Raw genomic sequence first — 25,093 nt, 5'->3', positions numbered from 1 at the left:
TCTTCAAACCTGTATATGAAAAGTAAGTTAAACTTTCTGCACACCCTGGGAGAATTCCTCTTCAAACCTGTATATGAAAAGTATGTAAAACTTTCTGCACACCCTGGGAGAATTCCTCTTCAAACCTGTATATGAAAAGTAAGTTAAACTTTCTGCACTTTTCATGTAACTTTTATGTTACTATTCCTTTGAGTGAAAAGTAATAATTTATACATCAAGGACAACACAATGAAGTATTTATTCTTTTGTTTCTTTGCATGTATGTGTTAAACTTTTTTAAGATTTCATCACTCTAAATAGTAAAATTAAGATTTTAACATGCTCACTAAAGCTTGCATGCTGAAAATCTTTATTTTGTCATCTTGAGTGGAAAATGATTTAAACCAAATATTGCTGAAGGAGATCTATATTTCTACATCTAAAAATTGAGATCATATACATGTATTTGGTACACTATTTGCTTTCTTGGTTATCTTTGCCAGTATATTTTATTATTGATTTGCTTGATGTGTGTCTTAAACAAAAGATACATTTTGAAAATGGCATCTGTCACCAGTAAATTTCTGTCAAACTATAATTTGTATGAGAAGCAGTTAACTGATCAGTAATTAGCTTATTTACCTGGCTTGTGATATTTTTATCTGTTTGACATTCACAAAGCTGTTTGTGGATTTTACATACAATTTTCAGTCTGTTTTATAAACATGTGTTACAGTTACCAAGTTTCCAAGGAAGCAGTATCGTGGAGAGGTGCTGAAAACTTAGGAACAGTCCAACTGACATGTGAAGGGGAGTCAGGTCATAGCCCTTTTTACATCTCTGTAAGTTAGAATTACCCAAAGGTCAGGTGTAACATTCCAATTTCAGATAAAACTGTCCCTGATTGAAAAAATGTTTATTCAATGTTACACTCCATGAGACATTTAGGTTTCCCACATGCACGATAAACGCTCACCAAATGCACAATAAACAAACGCTATCAAGCTTTCAAATGAACGCTCCCCCATGCATTTAAATGAACACTCCCAGTCTGCGTTTAATCGTATGAGAAACGAATGTTCTTAGTGTGCATTTATACGCATGGTACACAAATGCTCATAGCATACATTTAAATGACGACAGACAATGAAAAATATTCTCAAAAAATATTAATGAAGAAATAAAATATCCAAAAATAGAATTAAAGAAAATACAAAAAATATAAAATTAACAGGAAATTAAATTAAAAGGAAGTAATGAATGTACAGGAATAAACAAATTCTTCTATCGCGCTTTCAATCAAACGCTCCAAGCATGCATTTAAATGAACGCCCCTATTGTGCATTTCAACAAACACTTCATGCGTTTAACCAAAACAAAACAATTTGTAAATGCATGATAAATGATGCACAAATGCTAAAATGGGAAACTTCAACGTTTTAAGGAGTGTACTACTCCCACTTCAAATGGTCTGAAGTGGATATTTTATGTCCCTGAGTCACAAGTCTAATCTTACTGTCAATGCTTTGGTCAGCTAAAACTTAAGAGTTTAAGATATTTCTTCAGAATAACTTTTCATTTAGTATGAGACACAGTGGAATGTGCCATGTCAATAATATTAAATAGTATACCAGTTGTTCCAGTTGTGAAAATTTGCATAAAGAACAAATGATGATATTGAAGGGGCAGATAATATGACCTATATGTATTACAGTTGAAAATTTGGTGAATTTTGCAGTGTTTACATGAATATGTATTGTATTCTATTTCCCAGACATGATTTTTTTCTGCTTTTTAGTGGAATTCTGCTATTTCAAATCTTGATTTTACCATTATGATTCTTTTTTTTTTAATGTATGTTTACTTTTGATTTTGCCAACTTCCCCATTGTTTGTTAACCTCATCAAAATCATCTCTGATTTTCAGTTTAAATATAGAAAATTTGGTGAATTTTGAAGTTCTTACATGTGTATGTGTATTGTATTTTATTCCCAGGTGAGAGCAGAGATAGAGAATGTGTATTTTGATTCAGGGGACACAATGTCTGCAAAGTCTTACGTCTTCCATCTATCTCCTACTGTCATACTACACAATCTACTGCCTTATCCAATTAGATTCCAGCTGGAGGTAGGTCAAAGGTTATAGTGCAATTTCATCCAATAAGATTTCAGCTTGAATTCAGTTGAAGGTTATGTATTTAACCCAATTAGTTCACAGTGTTTTCCATGCAAGATCCAAGTTGCAGTTTTAATAGTCAAGGGCGTCAGAATATTTTAGGGTATAGTGATCAACAATTGTCGCTACTTGTACTTGCATAAACGTTTGTGATGTTTAATATTTAAATTTCATACAGGTACCTGCATACCATGTACTTGTCAAGAAAAAACTTGGTCTATACTAAGTTATTGTATTCTTTTATTTTTTGGTATTTTCGCACCAAGATCCATAACATGAAGATTAGACTGTCGCTAATATTTTCTTTGGAGAACATTACAGTACAATTTGATAAATAATCATGAATTTAAAACTACATGAAAAAGGATTTACTGCAGAAACAGCAAAAAAAAAAGACGGCACACAACTTTCCAGTTTACAGTATACTGAATACATGTCTGTATTTAATTTAGTGTGTTGATTATGTTTACAGGGAACTGCTGATCAGATAACCTTACAAAAAGGGAAGAATACAGCATTACTAAATGCCTGTGTTGGTAAATCTACAGTGGAAGTTATTGTAAGTTTATCAATCTACCGTGGAAGCTATCGTAAGTTTATCAATCTACTGTGGAAGTTATAGTAAGTTTATCAATCTACCGTGGAAGTTATTATAAGTCATTTTTACAGACCTTTTTGTAGATAGGGCAGGTTGATTGAACACAGTGTAAAACAGTATATTATCAAAGTGTATACAGTGAGTACATTGCAAGTTTTTAATCTTCTCTGTTACATAACTCTTTTTATTCTTTAAGCCATTGTATTGTAATTTTTTCCTTTTACAGTTACCATCATATGATGGAAAGGAGTGGGTCGCCCATCGTCAGATCACAAAAGATTTACCAGAACTTTCTATGATGACATTTGAGGCATATGAAGGGTCACAGCAAGTCACTCTGGTAAAAATATATACTTTGAAACAAATTTATATATGTTTTTTTACTTGCCGTTGTGTCTTTATAAATTTGGTTTCTGGGAAACATAATATGAACAGATCTCTATAAAATAGTACCATGAGGTTCCAAATCTCAAGAAGAAGGCAGAGATTGATTTTAGGGTTTATGCACTATCTATTTAGGAATTTAGGACAACAAAATCATTTTTATATTTTCCTGAGAAAAAAAAACTTCAGTATGAGTGAATTGATCTCTATGAAAGTGAAGGTTTAGTACTTATCAAATACATGTAAGGCTGTAGAAATAAACTTAGTGAAATCCAGGGGTGGATCCAGACACGTTGAAAAGGAGGGGTGTCAGCTTGGGTTCCTCAGAAAAAAAAAGGGGTGCTATGACATTTGCCATTTTTTGTCAATTTTACACATGAAAATGACAAGTTTTCCAATAAAAAAGAGAGGTGCCAACCCTTGCACCTTCCCATGAATACGCCACTGGTCAAATCAAATAGTGCATAATGTTTTATCAAATGTGTGTCTACTCTGCCAACAAAACCTTTTGGATTTTGTTACATTTTCTTTGAAAGTGATAATAGGGTTATGTGTATCTGATTCTATTAGCCTACATAGATTAGACTGTTATAGATACATAATAAATGTGCATATATTTTGACTATAGTCCTTTGTATCACAAGTCTTAATTCAGAGCTGTAATATCTAATAATGTTATGTAAGTATATGCCCCAACTACTCCTGTTTGGTTGTTTCTGGCTGTATTGTTGAACATTGTATGGGCTTCAAGACTGTAAAAGATCAAAAGAAACATTCAGTTACTGAAATGTTTATTATGACTGGGCTAACAAATGTCTCTTATTTTGTAGAAATTTCATGACAACTTCTTACATGCAATATATATTAACCAGAATAGGACAATGTTACTTAAAGATGCCTGTACTGATTTAAATTACTTTCAGAATCTTGGTTTACACTGTAAGAAAAATGAAGGATGTCTTGATGTCACTGTGTATTGTCCTTACTGGATGGTTAATAAGACAGGACAAGACATTTATTACAAGGTAGGATTGGTCAGACAGGATGAGACATTTATTACAAGGTAGGAGTGGTCAGACAGGATGAGACATTTATTACAAGGTAGGATTGGTCTGTCAGGACGAGACATTTATTACAAGGTAGGATTGGTCTGTCAGGACGAGACATTTATTACAAGGTAGGAAAGTGATTAACATGGTTTCAAAATGACTGATGGTGGAGATGACACTGAAATGGATAAAATGTATTGTTTTTTTTTTTGTCAACTCTTTAATCAAGAACTTATGTGTAGATGTTGATATTTACCAAAATAGCACCTTAAAATGAGTCACTAGAAGATGTCATTAAACAGAAAATACACAAATTGAAAGAGTGCTAATTCTAACTTAATTACATGTGTACATGTATCGCAATATCTTGTCATTGCATTGAAAAAATTTAGCCTGTGCCTCATTTTCTTCTTCCTAAGTTTAATACCACTCTAAATACCTGCTTGAAAAAAAAGAAGAATTTAAGGCTGTTCCATGAAAAGATATGAGGTACCCGGGGAAGGAATTTTTATACCAGGGCAGCCACCCATAGAAGTTCTATTGATATTTTGTATTAAACTTTAAATTTTGTCAAGAGACCTATATACAAAGAATAAAAGTGCAATTCCCCTTCCTTCATATGTTTTACTGGAACAGCTCTTAGAATATAAATATTACCAGCATTGAATGTATGGTCATTTTTTCTTACATAGGCCAGTGATGGTGAAGAGTTTGTCACTCATCGTCAAGACAATCTAGATATTGTACTGTTCTCATTCAAGCAGAAGACATTTTTCAACACCAAGAAAAAGGTAAGAAGATCCATTAAATTGGCTAACCATACAATGTTAAGAGATTTTCGGACTAAATTGTCTTATGGCACAATGTTAGATTCTCTAATTAAATTTTCTGACAGTACAATGTTTTGAGATTCTCTTAACTAAATTGTCTTATCGTACAATGTTGGGAGATTCTCAAACATAATTGACTGTAGAGAAATAGTTCTATGTTTTTATAGGCATAGTTTGTTTACATTCGATAAAATCATAAGTAGAAACTTGTAATTTGATTTATGTTGACAAAAAATTCTTGAGAAACTCCTAACATATGTTTGTTGAAGAAAAGAATTTGTTTAATAGACAATTTTCATATTCACCAGTTACATTAAATGTGGTTGAAACTTGTTTACGGTTTTGTACTAAACAAAGAAAGGCTATCCGATTTGAAGGCTACAGTAATAGTTCTGTGGAAATATATCTCCAAACATAAAGATATCTGAAATGCTTCTATAGTTCTGCATTATTTTAAAAAATATTTGTAGTTATCAGCTTAAGTTTCTGTTCCCTTGGCCCCCATTGCAATGTCGCTGACTTTAGGCCTTTGACCCCAGTTGACCTCAGTGTAAAAGACAAACATTTCCTGAATGGAAGTGAATTTGAAAGCTGTATATTATAAGAAATTTTTTCTTGTATTGAAGAAAAGTATTAGAAACTTATAAAAAGTTGTATCTTTGTATTGATGGAAGTTTGACATTAACAATAGGTCATTTATATACAAATATCATAAGATTTTTAGATATTTGCTTATAGTGCAAATTCATGGATGTTTCAAATAGACATTATTTAATATTGATAAACTTTTCTAAAATGTTAATTTATGGTCTTATTTTTTCAAAAGGCCAGGAAATGTTCTGATGTGGACAATGAAGTTATGGTAGATAATTACTGTACCTTTATGAATACAACCTTGTGGGATATGCATGTATTATGTATTTATCTTCAACATTTCACTCAGTGTTATAATGTTCAATAATTAACAGAGTAGATATATATCATATGCATACCTGTTAACTTTTTGAATGCTCAGAGAGGGAAACCTCCCTCTTTTCAGCTTTTCTAAGAGGGAGATTTAGCATGACGACTGTTTTTGCAGGAAAAAAAATGATACAAAATTTACAAATCTCAGCAGTTTTTGTTGAATGATTTACTGTACCTAAGCCGATCCGTGCAACAGAAACCGTGATCGGTCACCAATCACCGATCAGTTTACAGTCAGTCATCAATCCGTCAAACTGATCCATTTAACTGATCGCATCACGTGACCACAGTGCGGTCAATGTATTTTACGGTTTTTGTTGTTTTTATTGTCAACTTTACACTCATTTATATCATGTTAGAGGTTTAAACATCAATTTATACTTTTATTTTACATTTCTTAAATTTAAAACTGATCTTACGTCATCTTACATAACAAAACTGCGATCAAATCTGTAACAGGTCATCAGTCACCGGTGATCGGTCATCGATCCATCAGCGATCAATCAGTCAACGGGTCAAATCGTTGCATGGATCGGTTCAAGGTCAGTATGATTGTTGCACCATTATGACCTCATTACTATGAACTAATGACACAAATTCTTCTTTTTCCTACTATTCAAATACAAAGACATAAAATCTATGACAATCTTGTTAATCTACTGAGAGTTTCTAATCAAAATTTGAGTAATTAGTACAATTAATAACAAAAGGATTAATTATTTGTTGATTTTTTCTCAATGATTATTATGTTACATAAACATTGTATTTATATCAATTTAATAAGTCATTTAGAACTTAATTTGTACAATAATTTGTATTTTAGAGGGAGAATTTGGATTAAGAAATTAATGAAAGAGGGAAATTTGTGTCTCCCACATGGGAGACTTTCTTAAAGAGGGAGATTGTCCCAAAAAGAGGGAATCTCCCTCCTTAAAAGAGGGAGGGTAACAGGTATGCATATGACCAAAAAAATCAGTAACTGTTATATAAAGAAAAAAATCTGAAAGTTGTTAGTAGCCTTGAGAACATTGAGTTGAATGTTTTTATGGGTCACAAAGCTTTTCCTGATCATTTTACTTCTCTTAAGCTAGTACATATAGTGAAAATTTACAGAGATTTTATGATTTTTCTTTATAAACATACATGTAATAAGTAACTAATAAAAAAAAGTATAAACTTTCCATGTACAAAAAAAATGGAATATGAAGCATAGTGAAACAAAGCTAAGTTTTAAGGCCTCTGTTTGACAGAAGAAGAAACATAACCTTCAGTCTGCTCTTGCCGAGCCTGTCTATATCGCTGAATCAACACTCTCACCTAACGAAATCAAAGAATATCATAAACAAATGAAATGGAAGGTAAAGGGAGACAAATATTTAGCTTATATTAACTGGTTTCCACCCTGCAGGTACCAGTATCTTTATGGATTGATAGTTTTTCCTGCCTTTTTATTCATGTTGGTGGTCTACCATTCTAGCTTAGTAGTTTTATTTCTTACAGCACAATGTTGTCACATTTATATATTGTTGATGTGAGTTGTTTGTCAATAACTGATTCACTGTTTGTAAATAAATACACATGTTTTTTATACCCACACTAAATATTGCAATCACCTTGTCCATCTGTCCATCCATTACACTTTTCTTAACAGATTTCTCAGCTTCTACTGAAGGAATGCTCAGATATTTGGTCCGTTACTCTTTTATCGTAACAGATTTTTCAGCTTCTACTGGAAGGAATGCTTAGATATTTGGTCCGATACTCTTTTTCATAACAGATTTCTCAGCTTCTACTGGAAGGCATGCTTAGATATTTGGTCCGTTACTCTTTTATCGTAACAGATTTCTCAGCTTCTACTGGAAGGAATGCTTAGTTATTTGGTCCGTTACTCTTTTATCGTAACAGATTTCTCAGTTTCTACTGGAAGGAATGCTTAGATATTTGATCCGTTACTCTTTTTCATAACAGATTTCTCAGCTTATACCAGAGAGGGAATGCTTAGATATTTGGTATATTGCTTTGTCATGATGCCTTGTACTGTGTCTCTTCTTTTCTCATCACTTTTCTTCCTGTTTATCTTTAGACTTTGTAGTTTTTTTTAGATGGTGCATAATGGAAATTTTAGTAATAGATTTCTCAGATTCTACTGAAGAGAATGCTTAGATATTTGGTTTTGTACTTCTGCCTGTAGAATTGTACTGTGTCTCTCTTTCCCAGCTTTGACTGAAATGGTTGAGTGGGGATAATCTTAGCATGACATAGTGTGCAACACCTTGTTTTGTATAATGATTAAAAGACACAGTTTTTTTTAATTAAATGTATGATAAACCACAATGTATGCAGATATTTGTATGACTCTTTTGTGGCAGTGATTTCCCCAGCATTATATTTGTTTTGGATGATGATAGTTTACTATTTATTTAACTTATTTGCTTATATGATTCAATTTTCCTCCCAATTGATTAACATGGTTGCAAGAGTGTTTTTTATTCTTTGTTTTCAAATAATTTTATTGGTACTTTCCTTTCAATTTTTTCTTGATAGTCAACCTCTTTGATTTTGGTAATTTATATTAAGATTTTATTTCCTGTAGGTAGTTCACTTTTTTTTCTGTTGATCATTTTCTTTCTCTCTCATTTTTTTAACTCCACCTAGACCAAGCTTATAATTTAATTCTTATTATAAAGATGCCAGTCAATAAATTATTGTATAATTATCACAATTAGATTGTTTGAATTAAATGACTAAGTAGTACTCCAGCTAAGAATCATGCAAAATGTGATTCATGGTTGAATAACCTACATATTTTTATTTTTGATATTTTGTTTAAAATGTTATAGTAAACAGAAATTAAAATGTGGTTTTTCATATAACCCCTGTTAATAAGATATGTACTGTAGAATTCAAAATAAAGGGAGATAACTGTAAATGACACTAAAATACAATAGAAACCATTGGATTTTCAATGTGAATTATCTCCCAAGAGCTGACTGATTAGAATGAATGATTATACATTTCATCATACAGACATATAGAGCAGCTTAATAACAAAAATAAAAATGTGTAATCTTTTTTTGGGTTGTATTACAGAATTTTTGCATGATTCTTAGCTGGGGTACTTAACTTGATATTTGATGTTTTAATGTATAAAGGACACTAAAGGGAGCAAAGACTCAGAACAAAAGAAAACCAAGGAATGGAAGCAAAGTGGAAAAGTAAGTTGCATGTGATTGTCTCCCTTTATGGTGGCACAATATCCTTAAGTCATTTTTAAATGCTGTACCTTCATGGCTTATTGGCTTAATTTATCTGTATTTTATTATTACTGTATATACAGGATTTTTAAGCACTTGTCAACAGCGTTGTATTTTTCTTATCTTTAAAAAATTGATGGTCAAATTCCAAAAATAAACTCATTGCAATGGTCCATTCATGCTTTAATATATTAAAGTTAGAAAATATGTCTATACATTTTTAGTGTATCAGACAATAAAATATACCTGAAAAAAATTTTACTTTATAAAATTATACATTTTTTCTCAATTTTGTATCAGATTTGATTTGCTTACAATCATATTGGCATACTTTCATACCACCACAAAACAAATTCAGAAATATAATTTTATCTCCCAATCGTCATTGTTATTGTTGGGATCCATTAATTTTACTTTATCTGGGATAACTGTAGTAAAACTTATCAAATCTTTTTGAAATTTAAACACATTGTTCCACGGAACACAGCCAAGGGTCATATAGTTATTTTTGTCTCACCCCTTTGAAAATAAGAGGCTAAAAGGGGAAGTATATGTTGTCATTAAAATTCCCATTATTATAATTCTGTTGTCCATGTATTCCTTTTGAAATTTTGTTGTTAGAGTATTTTTACAGAATAGACTTATCTATAACTGTTTGGATTTACAGGGGGTATGAAATTGGACCATGCCCCTAAAATCAACTCTTCTATGTTTGGTCCAATTTTGTAATTTCTTTTATTGGACTCCTTATGAAAATCCCTACCTGCATTTTTCAATCATATTTTAGATATCTCTTATGGTTAATAAGTTATAGGGGTTGAAGGAGAATGCCCATATTTGGTACCCTCAAAGTAGAACTTCTTTCACTTTTAATTGAATTTTAAATTTTGTGCAATTTTATGTCCAAACTAGTTGTGTCCAAAATGAATTGTAAGTCCCTATGTTTAAGTGTGTCAAAAACTTATCTTTTGTCCATAATTGTCCCAAATGAACAGAATTTGATATGTTGCAGTTGAATCGTGCTGCGCTTTATGGAGCTTTTTATTTATCATATCTAATGTACTGGTGATGTATTTGTTTTTCGGGTTTTTTTCCTTTAGGGGCTCTTTTTAGAGATCATTATGATTTATTTTGCACGATGATATGATTATCACAAGATTTATTTTATTTGCCTTATTTTTATTAGCTATATAGTGGCAGGCTTTTTATGATATGTATTCAATTTTATTTTATGCTGCCTGCTTTGTTGTAAAGAGCTTCAGTATAATAAAGTATTTAAGTACCATTCTATATAAGAATCAGGCAATGGGTGGCACATCATTTTTTCTCAATTTAGTCTTTTATGCCTCAAATACATTCAACACATCTAGAAAACAACCGAAAAGCTATTTAAATTTATCCTGAAATATCTATAACATAGATATTTTTTGACTGCTTATATAGGGAAAAAGCACTGGAGAATTTTCCCGCCATTTTTCCATTTTGCAATTCAACTAAATTTGCCCGATCAATATCTTAAAAAGGCAAACCTTACAAACACTTCAATGGTTATTTCTGGATTTATAAGTTATTGATACTTAGATTATGCAATAAAACTTTTTTTATCATGTGCCACACCTTATTCACATTTTGCCAGATTCTTAGATGGAGAAGTACTTAATTATGTGATAAAGATATTGTTTGAATTAATTTCATTCCGGTGTGGATTTCAAGATGGGGAAAATTCTTGTACACCATACAAGCTATTTTTTCTGATAATAAAATTTCCCTGCGTCCACAAACAATGTATATAACACTTCAGTCAGATGTTATTGTTCTTTAGATTTTAGTCTGTCTTTTGATGTTGTATTTTGCTTTTCATTATCACTGCCATTGTTTCATCTTTAACTCATTGTAGACTGAATTAGGCCATGATGAATTCATTGTTTATTTAATCTAGGTCATGATAAATTAATTACTTTTTCATTGTTTATTTTTAAAAAAAAATTGTGGGGCAGCAGATTTTTGGACATTTCTGAGTTACATTTTGCTGTAGATCATAAAGGAAGTTATTAATTTGACTTTAGGAAACATGCTGCCATATTAAATGAATTTTATTTTCATTTAACTTCTTTGTCATGATAATTTATCATATTAACAATTTAAATTTTTCGGAGATGCCTTGTTTCAAATGTTATAGCAATATTATAAGTTAAACAAAACTTCAACTAAAATTATACTCACAACCAGAATACTGTGATAGTACCATTGTTCGTGGGGTACCAATTTTCATGGTTTTCATGGGTTTGGTCAACCACGAAATTTGGTTCCCAACAAAAAGAAAATATTCCATTCATTTCTTTATGACATTTGGTTCCCATGGAATAGTAGATTCCCATTCATGTGTGTACTGAAAACTTCAAACCACATATTCAAGTATCCACGAACTTGTGTTTATTCCCTGATCCATGAAAATTGGAATCCATGAATTAAAGTACTTTTACAGTAATTGAATCACTTGTACAGTACCAGGATGGTTTAAATCATTGTAACAATGAATAGTAATTGTACTGGTTTGTGTATATTGTGTAATCATTTTGGTTAAAGTAAATATTTCCATTTAGATTTTTGTTACAGCATGGTGTCATGAGCAAATATTTTAGTATTACAGGCATGATTTTTTTCTGCTTTTTAGTGGAATTCCGCTAATTGAAATCCGGATTTTACAGTTGGGATTTTTTTTTAAACTGTTTATTTATTTCCAATTTTGTACTATATTTTGTTATAATAACCTGGCAAATGTATCCATAATTTAATCAACCTATTAATAATGCTCAGTGCAGGACATGGAAAATGGGGATTGTGAATGATGAAGGTTAAAGATGACAAGTATTGCATAGAAAAAAGGGGGTGGTATAAAATGATAAGTATTGGAGGTTTGCACCATCCTATTACTGTAACAAGTACACTTAATCATATCATTTGAAATGTCTAAATACCTGAGATGAATGTAGTATATGTTGACTTTACATGGCAATATTATGTTTACTTACTGCTGTCAGGATAAACTAAGTAGTGTCCCTAAAGGGAAGAAGGTATGGTCCATGGCATGTTATAACAGCTTTCTTTGTTGTCAAAAACAGTCATCAATCAGTTTGAAGTTTTAGTGTTTCGAGATTTTATATCCCACTAAAATAAAAAAAAACAACATTTTTTTGCAAGTGTTATGCTGTTACAGTAAATAAATTTTTCATATTATGTACAATATGAAGGTATTGTATTTAAAGTTATTGATGAGTCATCATTAATAGCTCTGTATACATCTTCATTGCATGAGTGTTGTACAGAATGGTTTCTCTTGTTAGATTTAATACCTGTCAGTCTGAATGTATGTATGTATGTATGTATGTATGTACATATGTTTGTGTTTATGTCTGTCTGTCTGTCTGAATGCTTGAATGCATGTATGTATGTATGTATGTATGTATGTATGTATGTATGTCAGTCTGTCTGTCTGTCTGTTCTATAGGGAGGTGACATGATTTCTTCTTGATGCATGTTTATACATTATTTAACTAAGTAGTTTAGCATGAACAAACTTTTTCCAGTGATAGTTTTAAAAAAAAGTTTTTATAATCAGTACTGATTTCCCCTTGTTGATCCATTTATTTCATCTGTAATACATTTGTATCTTGTTACTTGTATCACTTATAGCAGGTAATATTGTTAATAATAAGAATCAGGCAAAATGGGAAAAATCATAAACATGCATGTCAAAAACTCCACCGATCTTAGAATATAATTTCACTTAAGGATGACTATTCTGTATGAAAAGATCATTTTTCAATAGATTGTTAGAAAAAACAAGATTTTTGACAGAGTAATCTGCCCTTGAAATGTTCATTTCCAGTGCATTTCAGTGAAATTATAACTCAATTTACCAACATTATATGGAAAAGCTTATCTTATTTCAGTGATTCTGATGGTACAAATAGTCAAATAACAGTTTCAGACTCCTTGGAACCTGTAGTTTAGAACTCACATGTCTTTTGATCGTGATCTTGTCATGTGACTTCATTTAATCACATTCTGATATTCATGATTACAAGAGCTTCATGCTTAAGATAGTAACTAGTCAGACAATGTTGTAGATCCAGCAAGGATAGTTTGTAGAGACCTACTAAGCTCCGGCTTCAAAGTGTAGAGACCTATTTAGCTTTGCCTTCTATGTGTAGAGACCTACTTAGCTCCGGCTTCAAAGTGTAGAGACCTGTTAAGTTTTGGCCAGCAAGTGTGGTTTGTAATGACCTTCTAAGCCACAAACCTTGACAACAAAATATGACACGTTTGTAGTGTGGCAAAGTACTACTCTCATTTTGTTTTTAGGCATCACTCCGCGTAGCAGCATCTGATTGGTCAGACAAGTTCTCCTTGGATACTGTGGGGAGTTCAGGTGATGTACAGTGTAAAACAAAGACTAAGCAGATCTATACAGTTGGAGTTAAGATAACGCTGTCAAGTGGTGGTCTGACCAAGATATGTACCTTCTCACCATTCTACATGCTCCTCAACACATCTGAGGTATACACCTTGAATTTTTTTCTGAGACAAACTTTTTTTAACCATGAGCAAAAAATTAATTCCAGGGCCAGTCTTAAACTAATAATTTATTTTGTCATCTCATTATTGGCTGTATTAGCATTTTTGACATCCCCCCCTTCCCGAAAATAACTGCCTTACATACACATTACATTATTACTTTATATTGAGAACATAAGAGACAGCAGGTTTCACTTTCGTCTACACATGTGATGACTGTCAGTCATAGGATATTATTTGTTTTAGAGCTTCAGCTTGATAATAGATTTGTCACACTTCCTGTTAACTGGAGACACATTTTATGCTAAATGAAAATTGACTGTAATATGCCAAGTATAGTTCAGTTTGGCCGGAGATTCAGATTTCTAAAGATAGGAATTTTTTTTTATTGTTCAAAACCTGCACAGTGAAATTTCTTTAAAATTTGCCAGAAGATAAACTACAGGTTATCTAATATTTTATTTTACATTTACTTTATTTTTAACAAAATACAACATGTGGATTTCATATCTAAAATTTAAGGTATATTTAATATGGTATTAGTTTGGATTCGTCCCAATGAAAATTCTCAAATTTACATAAGCCGATTATCCTTCATTTTACGCAACAATGCAATCAGGTGGGTCACCGATCATGGGTTATCAATCTGTCAGCAAGCAGTCAGTCAGTGATCTGTCAAATAGTTCTGCTGAGCGGTTCAGTGACTTACAGGTATGCTCATAAAAATCAGCCCAAAAAACTAAAGTGTTTCAAATAAATTGGATAATTCACTAGTTGAATATGTGCCTTCATTAAAAAAAAGTTTCATTTCTATTAATGCATTTGTTGCACTAAAATTGTAGATGAAAACAAAGCAAAATTAGAAAAGTTAGCCGCATTGTGTAAAAATAGCTTATTTCACGAAACATATTTTTGTAGAAAATACAGAGGGCACTAGTGAAACTCTTTGATATTTATACCAAAGTAGCCTTTTGTACTATCATAACTCCAGACAGAAGATGTTCATAGCTTGTGCTGTATATTTTTCAATTAGAAAAGTACCCCTTATACCCTCATTTTTGTGAGAATTCTTTGGAAACTGTGAAAGTTGAATGTTGGTTATGGATTAACTGCAATGATAAAAGAAAAATAAATTACATAGAAAGCATTGAAAAAAGGGAGATAACTCTTTAATTTGAGCAGAATTTGGTTGCTTTGTTAGGGAACTTTAAATGCATTTTTCCAAAACAAACTTTCTACTATTTCACATACATATGGTAAATACATTACATTGGAACAAAAAATTCTGTGGGATAAACTTTACCCTGTGCTACTCATATCATAGGATCTGCCTGATTTTTACACGGACTGGCTCTTAAATTGACCAGTATTAAATACCAAGAAAACTCGCACTTGCATCAATTACATCAGATATATTTTAAGGTTATGATGGTGATTTATTTTGTGAATGCCAAATAATGTGACAATTAAATACTTCCATGTAATTTTAGTCAATTACCAGAGAGCTGGTTACCTAAAGAAGGTTTTAGTTTTGTTATTGAATAATATAATTTCAGATGCAACAAGCTTTCTGATTGGATGAAAAAATTTTTCTATCATCTCATAGATGAAAAAACCTTTCTTGATGATTTACTTGTTAAATTTTGGTCCTAAAATTGAATTATAAGGAATGACTGTTATATTTTTTTTTCAGTCTGAAAAAAATTCATTGCCCTTGATAATAACCAATAATGATCTGTCACGATAAGCCTGCAAAAAAAGACTAAAAAAATCGACCTTGACATCTGACCTTGGCATAATCTGGATCCATGGTATATGAGTAAGCAGTTTTTAGACTGGTTGGATCTATCCATATCATCAGACCATGAACAACACCATTGTTTCTACCAAATCTTTTTGATCAGGAGATATCATAGCACCATTAACAAAAAATGTAGATGGTCCAAACTAACCTGATGATGCCTGGAAATCAGTAGAAAATCCATGTAAATCAGAAGAAAATCAATGTAAATCTATCTGCAGATGGTATTTGTGTGCTTTTCAAAGAAACTTTTATGTGAAAAATTCACTTGTGTAGTATGTAAAATCTGTATTTGAGAAAGCTCACTTCTAAATAATGACTGCATGTCTGAGATTTACTTTCACTGTTCAGGTAAAATTCACAATCACATCTACAATTTTCTTCCTGAGTAAAGAAAAACATTCTAACACTTCCCTTTCCCTCTCTACTGTTGAGGTAGAGATTTAGCAAGAACATACCCCTCCACTCTTTAATTTTCTAAATTATTACTTACACTTCCCTCTCTACTGTTGAGGTAGAGATTTAGAAAGAACATACCCCTCCACTCTTTTATTTCCTGAATTATTACTTACACTTCCCTCTCTACTGTTGAGGTAGAGATTTAGAAAGAACATACCCCTCCACTCTTTAATTTCCTAAATCATTACTTACACTTCCCTCTCTTCTGTTGAGGTACTGTTTATGGGAGGACATATTTCTCCTCTCTGATTTGTCCTGGACTGTTAATATGGTAAAATAAAGACTAATTGTACGGTCATGTGATATAACCAACTTTGGGTCAGTTTACACTTCAAAAATCAAAAAATGGTTTATATTAACGAGCCTAAATTGTCATTAACTTGATTATAAATGCAAGTATATAAACTTCCTAAAAAATTACAAATAATGCTTATAGCTATTGATTTTCAGTCCAAATTTTTTCATTAAAACATAATTTGCTTAGAATTGTGGTCTGTAAAAATTCTTTTAAGTTAGATTTTAAGATGTTCATGACACTTCTCTTAAAATAATAATGGGAAATTCTTTAGTTATTTTGCATTTTCTACATGATATATCACTTCCATAGGATGCAATTTTGTTCTCTTCTTTCTGCATCCTGCTATCTTTCCATGCATGTTGCTGTAGAGTTATCTCACTCTACTCTTGTTGCGGCTATGTCCCAGCTTTATCTGTGCTAGCTAAAAACCAAGCTGAAGCATACTGCCCCAGTATTTTATCCTATATAAAAATTTTACAAATTTCTTGTCAGAGTTTCAGCTTTTTCCACCAGATGGGAGAAAAAAAACTTAATTGTCAATGAGTCTAGTTCTGTAATGATATTTAGACTGCCTACATACATGTATACCAGTATAGTACATCACTGACCTTCCATCCCAATAGGGTATGCAAGTCTTGTCACGCGACTCCTTTGTTTCAAAAGATTGGGTCCTAGTCTACCATTCAAATGCAAGGAGATTGGCCATTTACAGAGCATTCAATTTAGTATTAAAAGCAAAGCATTTTTTTGTATAAAAATACCAATTAAAAATAAAACACAATATCTAGTTTTACATCATAAAAGTGTTAAGAAAAGCAAAAAATAGAAAATTTTGCATTCAAATGCAGCATTCTGAGAACCCAGAAGTAAACAATTCGTCTAAAAAAAATGTCTATATCTCATGGACCAAATTTTGTAATGTGACTGTGATGTCAGCAACCTTTTTTGATGATATACTCGTTAAATTTGATACGAAAATTAAATTGTAAGGAATGACTATTACATTTTTTCAGTCTATTTTGAATAACCTCAATGCCCTTGGAGCACACTTAATAATAACCTGCTACGCTAATTATTTGGTGTGTACCATGTGATTGAGGTTATTTCTTCATTGACCAAAAAAAAAATAACAGTCATTCCTTAAATAATCTGATTAAAAATATATGTGCATATAGGGCATCTAATGGGACATTAAATGATACTCTACCATGTTGTGTTGTATTTAATACAGGTGCTAAATTACATATCATTTATCAAGATAAAATTCTTTAATTGAATTCAAAGAAAGATAACTCCAATTTTGTTTTATTCCTATTATTGTTTTGTTGTTAGGTTGGTTTACAGTGCCAAGAAGTAGGTCAAGAAACAGAACAGTGGATTGATGTCGCTTCTAAAGAGGTAATACATGATCAACTCCATAAATATAGGGCATATTATCTACTCAGTTCTGGTTGATATTCTGCTGTCAGGTCATTTCTAGAGAAAAGCATAGTCACTTTAGGTTACATTTGTAAGGTTACTAAGGAAACAAAGTTACCATGGCTACTAGAGAAATATTGACTTGTCATATAATTATATTTGGTTTTCCCCCACCTTTTCACGTATTTGTAAGCTGGAAAATGGCATCTATTCCAGCGGCACATCCAATCACCTTATATATAAGAAGTAGCCCCGCTCCCAAGTTACATGTAGCTGGATGAAGTCCCCTGTTAAATTGTAGTGTTTATAAAAATTGGTTTTATTTGCTTATAATTCTAATCATGAGTTTCTTCATGCTTATAGCTGTTTTTGATTGGTCGAGTACACCGTTGCCAGAAAGTTCTTACATGCATGAATGCTAGTCAACTTGAAACCAAAATGGCAGCCTTGTAGTTCGAAAGAGGGTGGCAACGAACTGAACGGCATGATATAGCCGTAAGAATAGTTCATTACATGCACAATGATTTTAACAGTCAAGTTTGTTTACAGAGAGTAATTTTCAACTGAGTCTGACTGAACCCTTGAAAAAACCTTGCTGAAATTTTCCTTCTTTCTTGTTGTATTTCCTTAATAATTATATTCCTGTTGAATTGTTTACATCTTGTATTTTTCAATGCCAACTATCGCTTCGTCCATGCCGCCTTCTTTGTCATTGTGCAGACAATTATGTGTAAATATTTGTTCGCGCTCACTTACGTGTGCAAAGGAATGTGTGCGTATTGAAGCGTAAACATAAACACAGTGTATCAACAACAGACTGAGGCTCTCAGAGGGTAACTTTGACTGACGGATAGAATTATAAGGATTGAACAGCTATTTTCGGTCGTTCATGCATGTATAAATGGATCTCTCCACTCCCAAACATTACATGAATGGCCTTCAGCTGTTCATTGAGTTTGGGAGCTCCAAGATCCGTTCATACATGCATGAACGACTGAAAATAGCTCTTCAATCCTATAACAAAAGCCCAAAACAGATTATTTTTCTTCCTTATTTTGATATATAACTCTGCAAAGTGAATCACATGAATGAAACAATAATTTCATGATTGTTTTTTCCAGTGTAAACCATTTTGGCCGATGCTGTCTGGGAAGGACCCAACAATGAAGGCCAAGTTTTCTGGTTCAGAGGTTGAAACATCACACTTCTTTTATGCAAAGCCTCATACAACATTGATGAAACTTGGTGATCAGGTAATCATTGGTTTAATTTCATGAGAAAATTTGATATGAATAGGTTTTAATACTATTTACCTATTAATACAAATGTACTCACTGCTTAGTAATAATTTAATTCCTGTAGAAAATTCCTGTTAATAGATTCCATTTCATATATTGTGGTTTCACTTTTATGCATGCATTTTTTCCACCTCGATCAATGTTTAGTTCTATTTATAGTTTTCACAGTGTCAGGAAAGCTTGTTCAAGAAAACAATTAAAGCTTTATGTAGCTATGTGATGCACACTAACACCAGACACTCATAGATTATAAACATGTTTCTTGTACTTTTTTGCATATGTATTAAGGAGGTAGACATAGTGTTAGGAACATAACACATGAAATCATGTTTGTATCATATTCAATTTCACCGTAGTCTATCAAGCTTTCATTTGAAACAGAATGAAATCCAAGTCCAAGTTACTTTGATGCTTACATGAGATTGATGTAAAATGCTGAATACAAACGTTCCAATGATGTGTAAGAGTTGTGTCCCTTACCTTAGGACCAACTCCTTCCAAGCAGAAACAGAATTGATAAACTTAAGGATTGTTTTCAATTGCTGGTTAGATTATGGGATAAGAAATGACTTTGGGTCAGTTTACGCTGAATAATTTAACCAATAATTGAGAACAATTCTTATACCTTAATTCAAAAACACCAGAAAACTAAAATAAAATAGCAATACAATGTTTTTATAATATAAAATCAGCATTTTCTATACTGTCCACTGTCCATCAATTATGCCATTTGTAATTCACATGCATGCTTTTAGTGTATTGGGGTACCATTTGAATTAGTTCTGTAGTTAGGGAGCGTGGCAAAAATTCCAAGTTAAGTTATACAAAATGGACTGGCTCAATAATGCTGAACTATTCAGAATTTCAGAAAAACTAAAGTATTTGAATTTGGAACTTTCTTGCAGGTTGCTGAATGATAAATATTCATATTATACTTATGAAAAAAGAAACTGTTCATTCCTGTTTAATTTCAGTAGTAATAGAAATTCAAATGCGGACAATAATTGCAGAAAATTCACTTTAATTTTCTACACAATACCAAGGTAATGGCATGGATAAGTTTTTGCCATCAATTGAAAAAGTTGCGGATTCCACTTTGTTAGATTCAGAAAAAATACTTTTTTACCTAAGAACTGAAAAATGTCTCCTAGTACTTTATCGTAAAACTCATCATGTGAGTTCGTCAAATGTTTTTCGTTGAAAATCATAATTAAAATCCAGTTTTTAAATATGTACACTATTTTTCAAGATCTGATTTGTGAATTCATATTTCACACCACCTTTCTTTTTGTAAAGAAAATTTTATTTCGATTCCCAATCATGAAAACTTTAAGGCATAAATATGTTGGATTATTGAAAAAAAAGCTTTGAAAGGATTAAACTAAAAAGATATGCACAGTTTCTTTTTTACATTTAAGGAATGTAACTTATATCTGAATATATTATATTGTGTAAAGAACTTTGGGTCGGTTCATGCAGAATAAACCACTAAGCAGTTTATGTTATGTGTATAAAATCAGACCAAAGTTCTATATACAAGATAATATATTAGTCAAATTGCTCATAATTTGATATTTTTGTAAAAACATATAAATTCAAATCAATTTATTTCAATACACATGCCACTTGACATGATTATTTCATTGGTAAAAGATCGTCTGAATATAGCTGAAATATTGCTGCTCGGACGTTAAACCCCAACCAACAAACAATCATTGGTAAAAGTAGTTTGGTTAAAAGGGGCGTGGTTTAAAGTTCATGACCTTGTGCATTGATCAGGTGATAGAAATTTTTTTTATCCTAGATGAAATAAAACGTCAGCATCCTTTTTAACTGGTCCTACTAAATTATTAGTATATATGAACCCGTGTTGAATATGCCATCAAAATTCTCGCTGTTCTGATTTGGACCTCTGTTTTCTTGTCTGCGTTTAGCAAATGGGCAGGTGTTTCTAAAAAAGCAGAGGACACTTACCCATACCGGTGCACCTGGTCCATGCTCCCAGTTTTTAGTGGAGCACGAGTTGCTCATTTGCTTTTGTTACTTTGTATGTATGATTTTAGTTACTTATGTTTTTTGTTGTGTATGTCTGTTTTCCATGTCTGGTCTTTGTCCCTGGATTACATTTTTTTTATTACCGCTATAACCTTGGTTCCCTTGATTATTCTTAGTTCATATTAACAACTTGCTAACAGCATACTGCTTATCTTCTTTATTTTAGTTTGAAAAGTTTCGGGTAAGATGATTTTTATTTGATAGAACTGTATATTCAGAACTTTGTTAATGTCACCACAGATAGATACATCCGATTAAAAGGACTATACAGTTTACTACAGTAAAACCTTCTAAAGTTTATCTTAAAAGGATCAAAAGGTTGAATTTATACCCAGTGTGAAAGTTTAGAAGGATGACGGGAAATTCTTCATTAAAAATTATTTGGTTGAAAAAATAAACTAAAATAATTGATCTACTGTGACTTTAATTTGTAGATATCAGTTTTCTTGGATTAGAGAAGAAGTTTGTCGTTTCTTGTATTTGAGGTTTTCAGTATACACATCAATGGAAATCTCCTTTTTGTTGGGAACCAAATTTCATGGTTTGGCCTAACCACGATAACCGCAAAAATTGGTAGCCCATGAACAATATTGCTTTCACAGTACCTAAATTGTGTAAATCATAAGAGTTTCTGAATTTACAGTGTATCAATGAGTCCTTATTTGCTGTGTAATGTATTGCCAGTGCATCGTACTGTTAATTTAAATCTGGGCAGATTTGGTATTCCCGTGAATCTAGTTTTGTAACTACATTGTATATTCTTATATACTGTAAAACTACTAATTTTAGATGTGTACTAATTTTCACAATTTTCGCTGTGAACATAAAAGCAGGAAAAATAGTACTTGCAAAATTAATTTTTAACACTATGTCAGGCTTCACTTTTTATCAGTCCGCGAAAATTGATACCTGCAAATATGTTCAATTGACAGAATCAGTGAAAATTAACAACCGCCAAAATTAATATGTTCACAGTATAAACCGTATATATCTGCATTAGATGTCACTATTGCAGTGCGGAAAGTAAAGTGCTTGTATTCAACAGGGTATCTGCCCAGTGTAACACATCAACATATTGCTTGTATTTCAAATACATATTAAACAGAATCTATTTTAATAACTATTCACCCAGTATAACACATAAAAAGATAAACATGTGTTGGTACAAGTGTAAATATACTGCTGAAGCATTAGTTTCCTGTGATTAATAATAAAAATTCTCTATGTGCAACAGTTAATTGTGTGTTAAGGCATTGATGACAATCATTCAACACACTGCATTATATTCATTCCCCTGACTCAAGGACAATTTTTATATTGATGAAATTAAATATTGTATTTATAATTGGTAACCATTAGTTACCCAACCTCTCTTTGGTAACAATTAGTTACCCAACCTCTCTTGGGTAACCATTAGTTACGTAGGTAATCCAGTATGTCATTGTCCTATATGATGTCAAACTGTAGCTGTGAATTGTTGAAGTGGTTCTTTTTAAACTCCTGTTTGATAAATATAGATTTAATTATTCATTTAACGCATGGATCTTCATATACAACAGTAATATATCATTTACTACCTGAGTGCTTATACCTATTAGTGAAACTTTAGATATGATGTTTTACATTTTTTTTTATTTGATCATATGTCTAAATGTTAGAGCAAAGAGTCATTTCATAAACATATGAAAAACATATTACACAATTTTTCCTGTGTATACCTGAGTCTCTGACACATTTTATATTAGTATGTTTTTTATTTATTTTTTTCCTGCCCCAACAACTGTGAAAGTAAATCTAATAGCTGTTTGACTCTGTCTGTCTGTCTGTTTGTCTCACATTTGGGGTACCTACTTTTTGTAATCTGTAACTAAAACTGTATCAAGCCAATTGTGGGTTCACAGTGTTTTCATACATGTTGTTGATATTCATTTGCACACAAATATATTTGGATGATATGCAGGTCCAGACGTACATGAGTCTTTTTTTTTGTTTTGTTTTGGTTTGGATGAACTACTACAACTAAATTAAAACACAAGTTTTCTTTATGGGTTGAAAAGAAGATGACTAAAACTCAATACTACAAATGAAATATTTGATATTTTCAGCATGGTGGTCTGAATGTTGATTGTCAGGTTACAGAGTCGGCTACAGTGTTGACATTCAGTGAATATTTTGATGGTATGGCTACAGTTCTTTTAATCAACCATACTGACAAAGCTATGATTCACTTCCACCAAAAGTAAGTATACTCACCTGTTACAGAAGTCACCAGAATGTAGATATACTCACCTGTTACATAAGTCACTAAAATGTAAGGTTACTTGCCCATTACAAAAATCACCAAAATGTAGATATACAAAAGTCATTAAAATGTAAGTATACTCATCTGTTACAAAAGTCACCAATATGTAAGTATACTTATCTGTCGGAAAAGTCACCATAGGTAAGTATGACTGACTCCAGAATGTCCTGCCGAACATTTTTGTCTTTAATTAAAATGATTAGGGCTTATTTTGTTTTGTATTTTGGTTTTTTTTTTTTTCATTCCACTATTTTAGACTGTAAGCTAGTAGCTAAAGTAATTTTTAAACCTGCCAACCATTTTTGTCTCATTTTTCCTGATGAAATATCCCTGTATGGGCTGTCTCATTTTTTCCTGATGAGATATCCCTGTATGGACTGTTACATTTTTCCTGATGAGATGTCCCTGTATGGGTTGGTACATTTTTGCTGATGATACATCACTTTATTGTTTGGTACTTGTCTATCTGTTGTACTATTAACATGTATAATGTTGTTTAAAGGAAATGAAACTATCCTAATATAGTTGGTCAGTACAATGCATTAATGGGCAAATCACATTAAGTGACACTCCACATAAGAATCATGCAAAATGTGATTCATGGTTGGATAGGTACATATTTTCATTTTTGATATTTTGTATGAAATGTTAATGTAGCTTTTCATATAACCCATGTTCATAGAAGATAAAAAATTAAATAGAATGTACTGTAGAATTCAAATCACATTTTTCACAATTTGCATGATTCTTACAAAGGCTGTTACTGCATATTTATTACTTTGATTTTTTAGGGAGGTTAAAACTGAGCATGTACTTAATGCTCAGCAGTACATGTTATACACCTGGGAAAATGCTACCGGGAAAAGGGAGATAATCTGGTCATGTGGTGAGAAAAAAGATCAGAAAAATGATCTGCAACAGGTTTGTACATTAAAGCATTGATATTTAGTTTTTTAAAATGAATTTGAAAAATATTGACATTGTAGGTTATTTATTATAGGTTTATTTCTATATAATTTAATTTGATTGTTTATTTCTCATCTGGGCGAGATATGTTATTTACCATAACTAACTTGGTACTGTGACATCAATTGGTCCACAGTCAGCAATTCAAACAATTCCTTACTAAATAAGGCTTTGATGAAGTGACAAATCTTAATTTTGACTTTAGGCAATTAGATATTAAACTTATAAGGATTGTTTTAAATTTTTTACCAAGTTATGCTTTCATTAAAAAAAAAAATATTAAAAATTTAAAATTTGTGAAATTTGCAAAAATAACTACTGGTCAAGGAGTACTTCTCGCACGGTAAGTAATTCTCGCCTACCGATTTTTTCGTCCTGTGAAACAAAGTCAAGTCCACAATTAAAGGAAAAAGGTCTAATAGATTTCTGATATATAGTTGTCTCTCAAAAATGAGCTTTTGGTGAGCAGATTGGCGAGAATTGGTTTTGTCTAGAAAACAGCAAGATCTGACAAGTAGCTGTTTCTTGTAACTAAACCAACAAATTCTGGTTACACTAAGGTATTCTGATGACTAGCGCACCTGTTGTATCTCAAATCCTGAGTTTTTACTCGGATCTTCAAATTGAAGTGATCTGATTGGGCTAAATTAAAAATTTACTATTTGAGGGTTTTTTTATGAAA

The 25,093-nt window shown here is 31.8% G+C and overlaps 1 protein-coding gene across 13 annotated transcripts in view; it reads left to right on the top strand.

Moving 5' to 3' along the window:
* Positions 1-25,093, top strand: part of LOC148596638 (intermembrane lipid transfer protein VPS13A-like) — a 118,481-nt gene that overhangs the window by 73,916 nt on the left and 19,472 nt on the right. For 5 of the 13 annotated variants that reach the window (XM_088563762.1, XM_088563760.1, XM_088563756.1 and 2 more), the window contains 15 exons: positions 716-821; positions 1,975-2,106; positions 2,627-2,713; positions 2,979-3,092; positions 4,060-4,161; positions 4,878-4,976; positions 5,842-5,877; positions 9,134-9,196; positions 12,277-12,309; positions 13,601-13,795; positions 17,704-17,769; positions 18,912-19,043; positions 21,310-21,324; positions 23,249-23,382; positions 24,237-24,366. In XM_088563762.1, coding sequence (XP_088419888.1) covers positions 716-821; positions 1,975-2,106; positions 2,627-2,713; positions 2,979-3,092; positions 4,060-4,161; positions 4,878-4,976; positions 5,842-5,877; positions 9,134-9,196; positions 12,277-12,309; positions 13,601-13,795; positions 17,704-17,769; positions 18,912-19,043; positions 21,310-21,324; positions 23,249-23,382; positions 24,237-24,366 — 1,444 coding nt within the window. Of the gene's footprint in view, positions 1-715; positions 822-1,974; positions 2,107-2,626; positions 2,714-2,978; positions 3,093-4,059; positions 4,162-4,877; positions 4,977-5,841; positions 5,878-7,231; positions 7,340-9,133; positions 9,197-12,276; positions 12,310-13,600; positions 13,796-17,703; positions 17,770-18,911; positions 19,044-21,309; positions 21,325-23,248; positions 23,383-24,236; positions 24,367-25,093 lie in introns of all 13 variants that reach the window. The other 8 variants (XM_088563766.1, XM_088563761.1, XM_088563765.1 and 5 more) reach the window with 7 other exon arrangements.

The sequence above is a fragment of the Perna viridis genome, chromosome 15, assembly GCF_037379345.1.
Source record: "Perna viridis isolate PV_CMFRI_1.1 ecotype Kerala chromosome 15, ASM3737934v1, whole genome shotgun sequence".
NCBI lineage: Eukaryota > Metazoa > Mollusca > Bivalvia > Mytilida > Mytilidae > Perna > Perna viridis.
The sequence above is the reverse complement of the archived record's forward strand: the minus strand, read 5'-3'. Positions and strand labels throughout refer to the sequence as shown.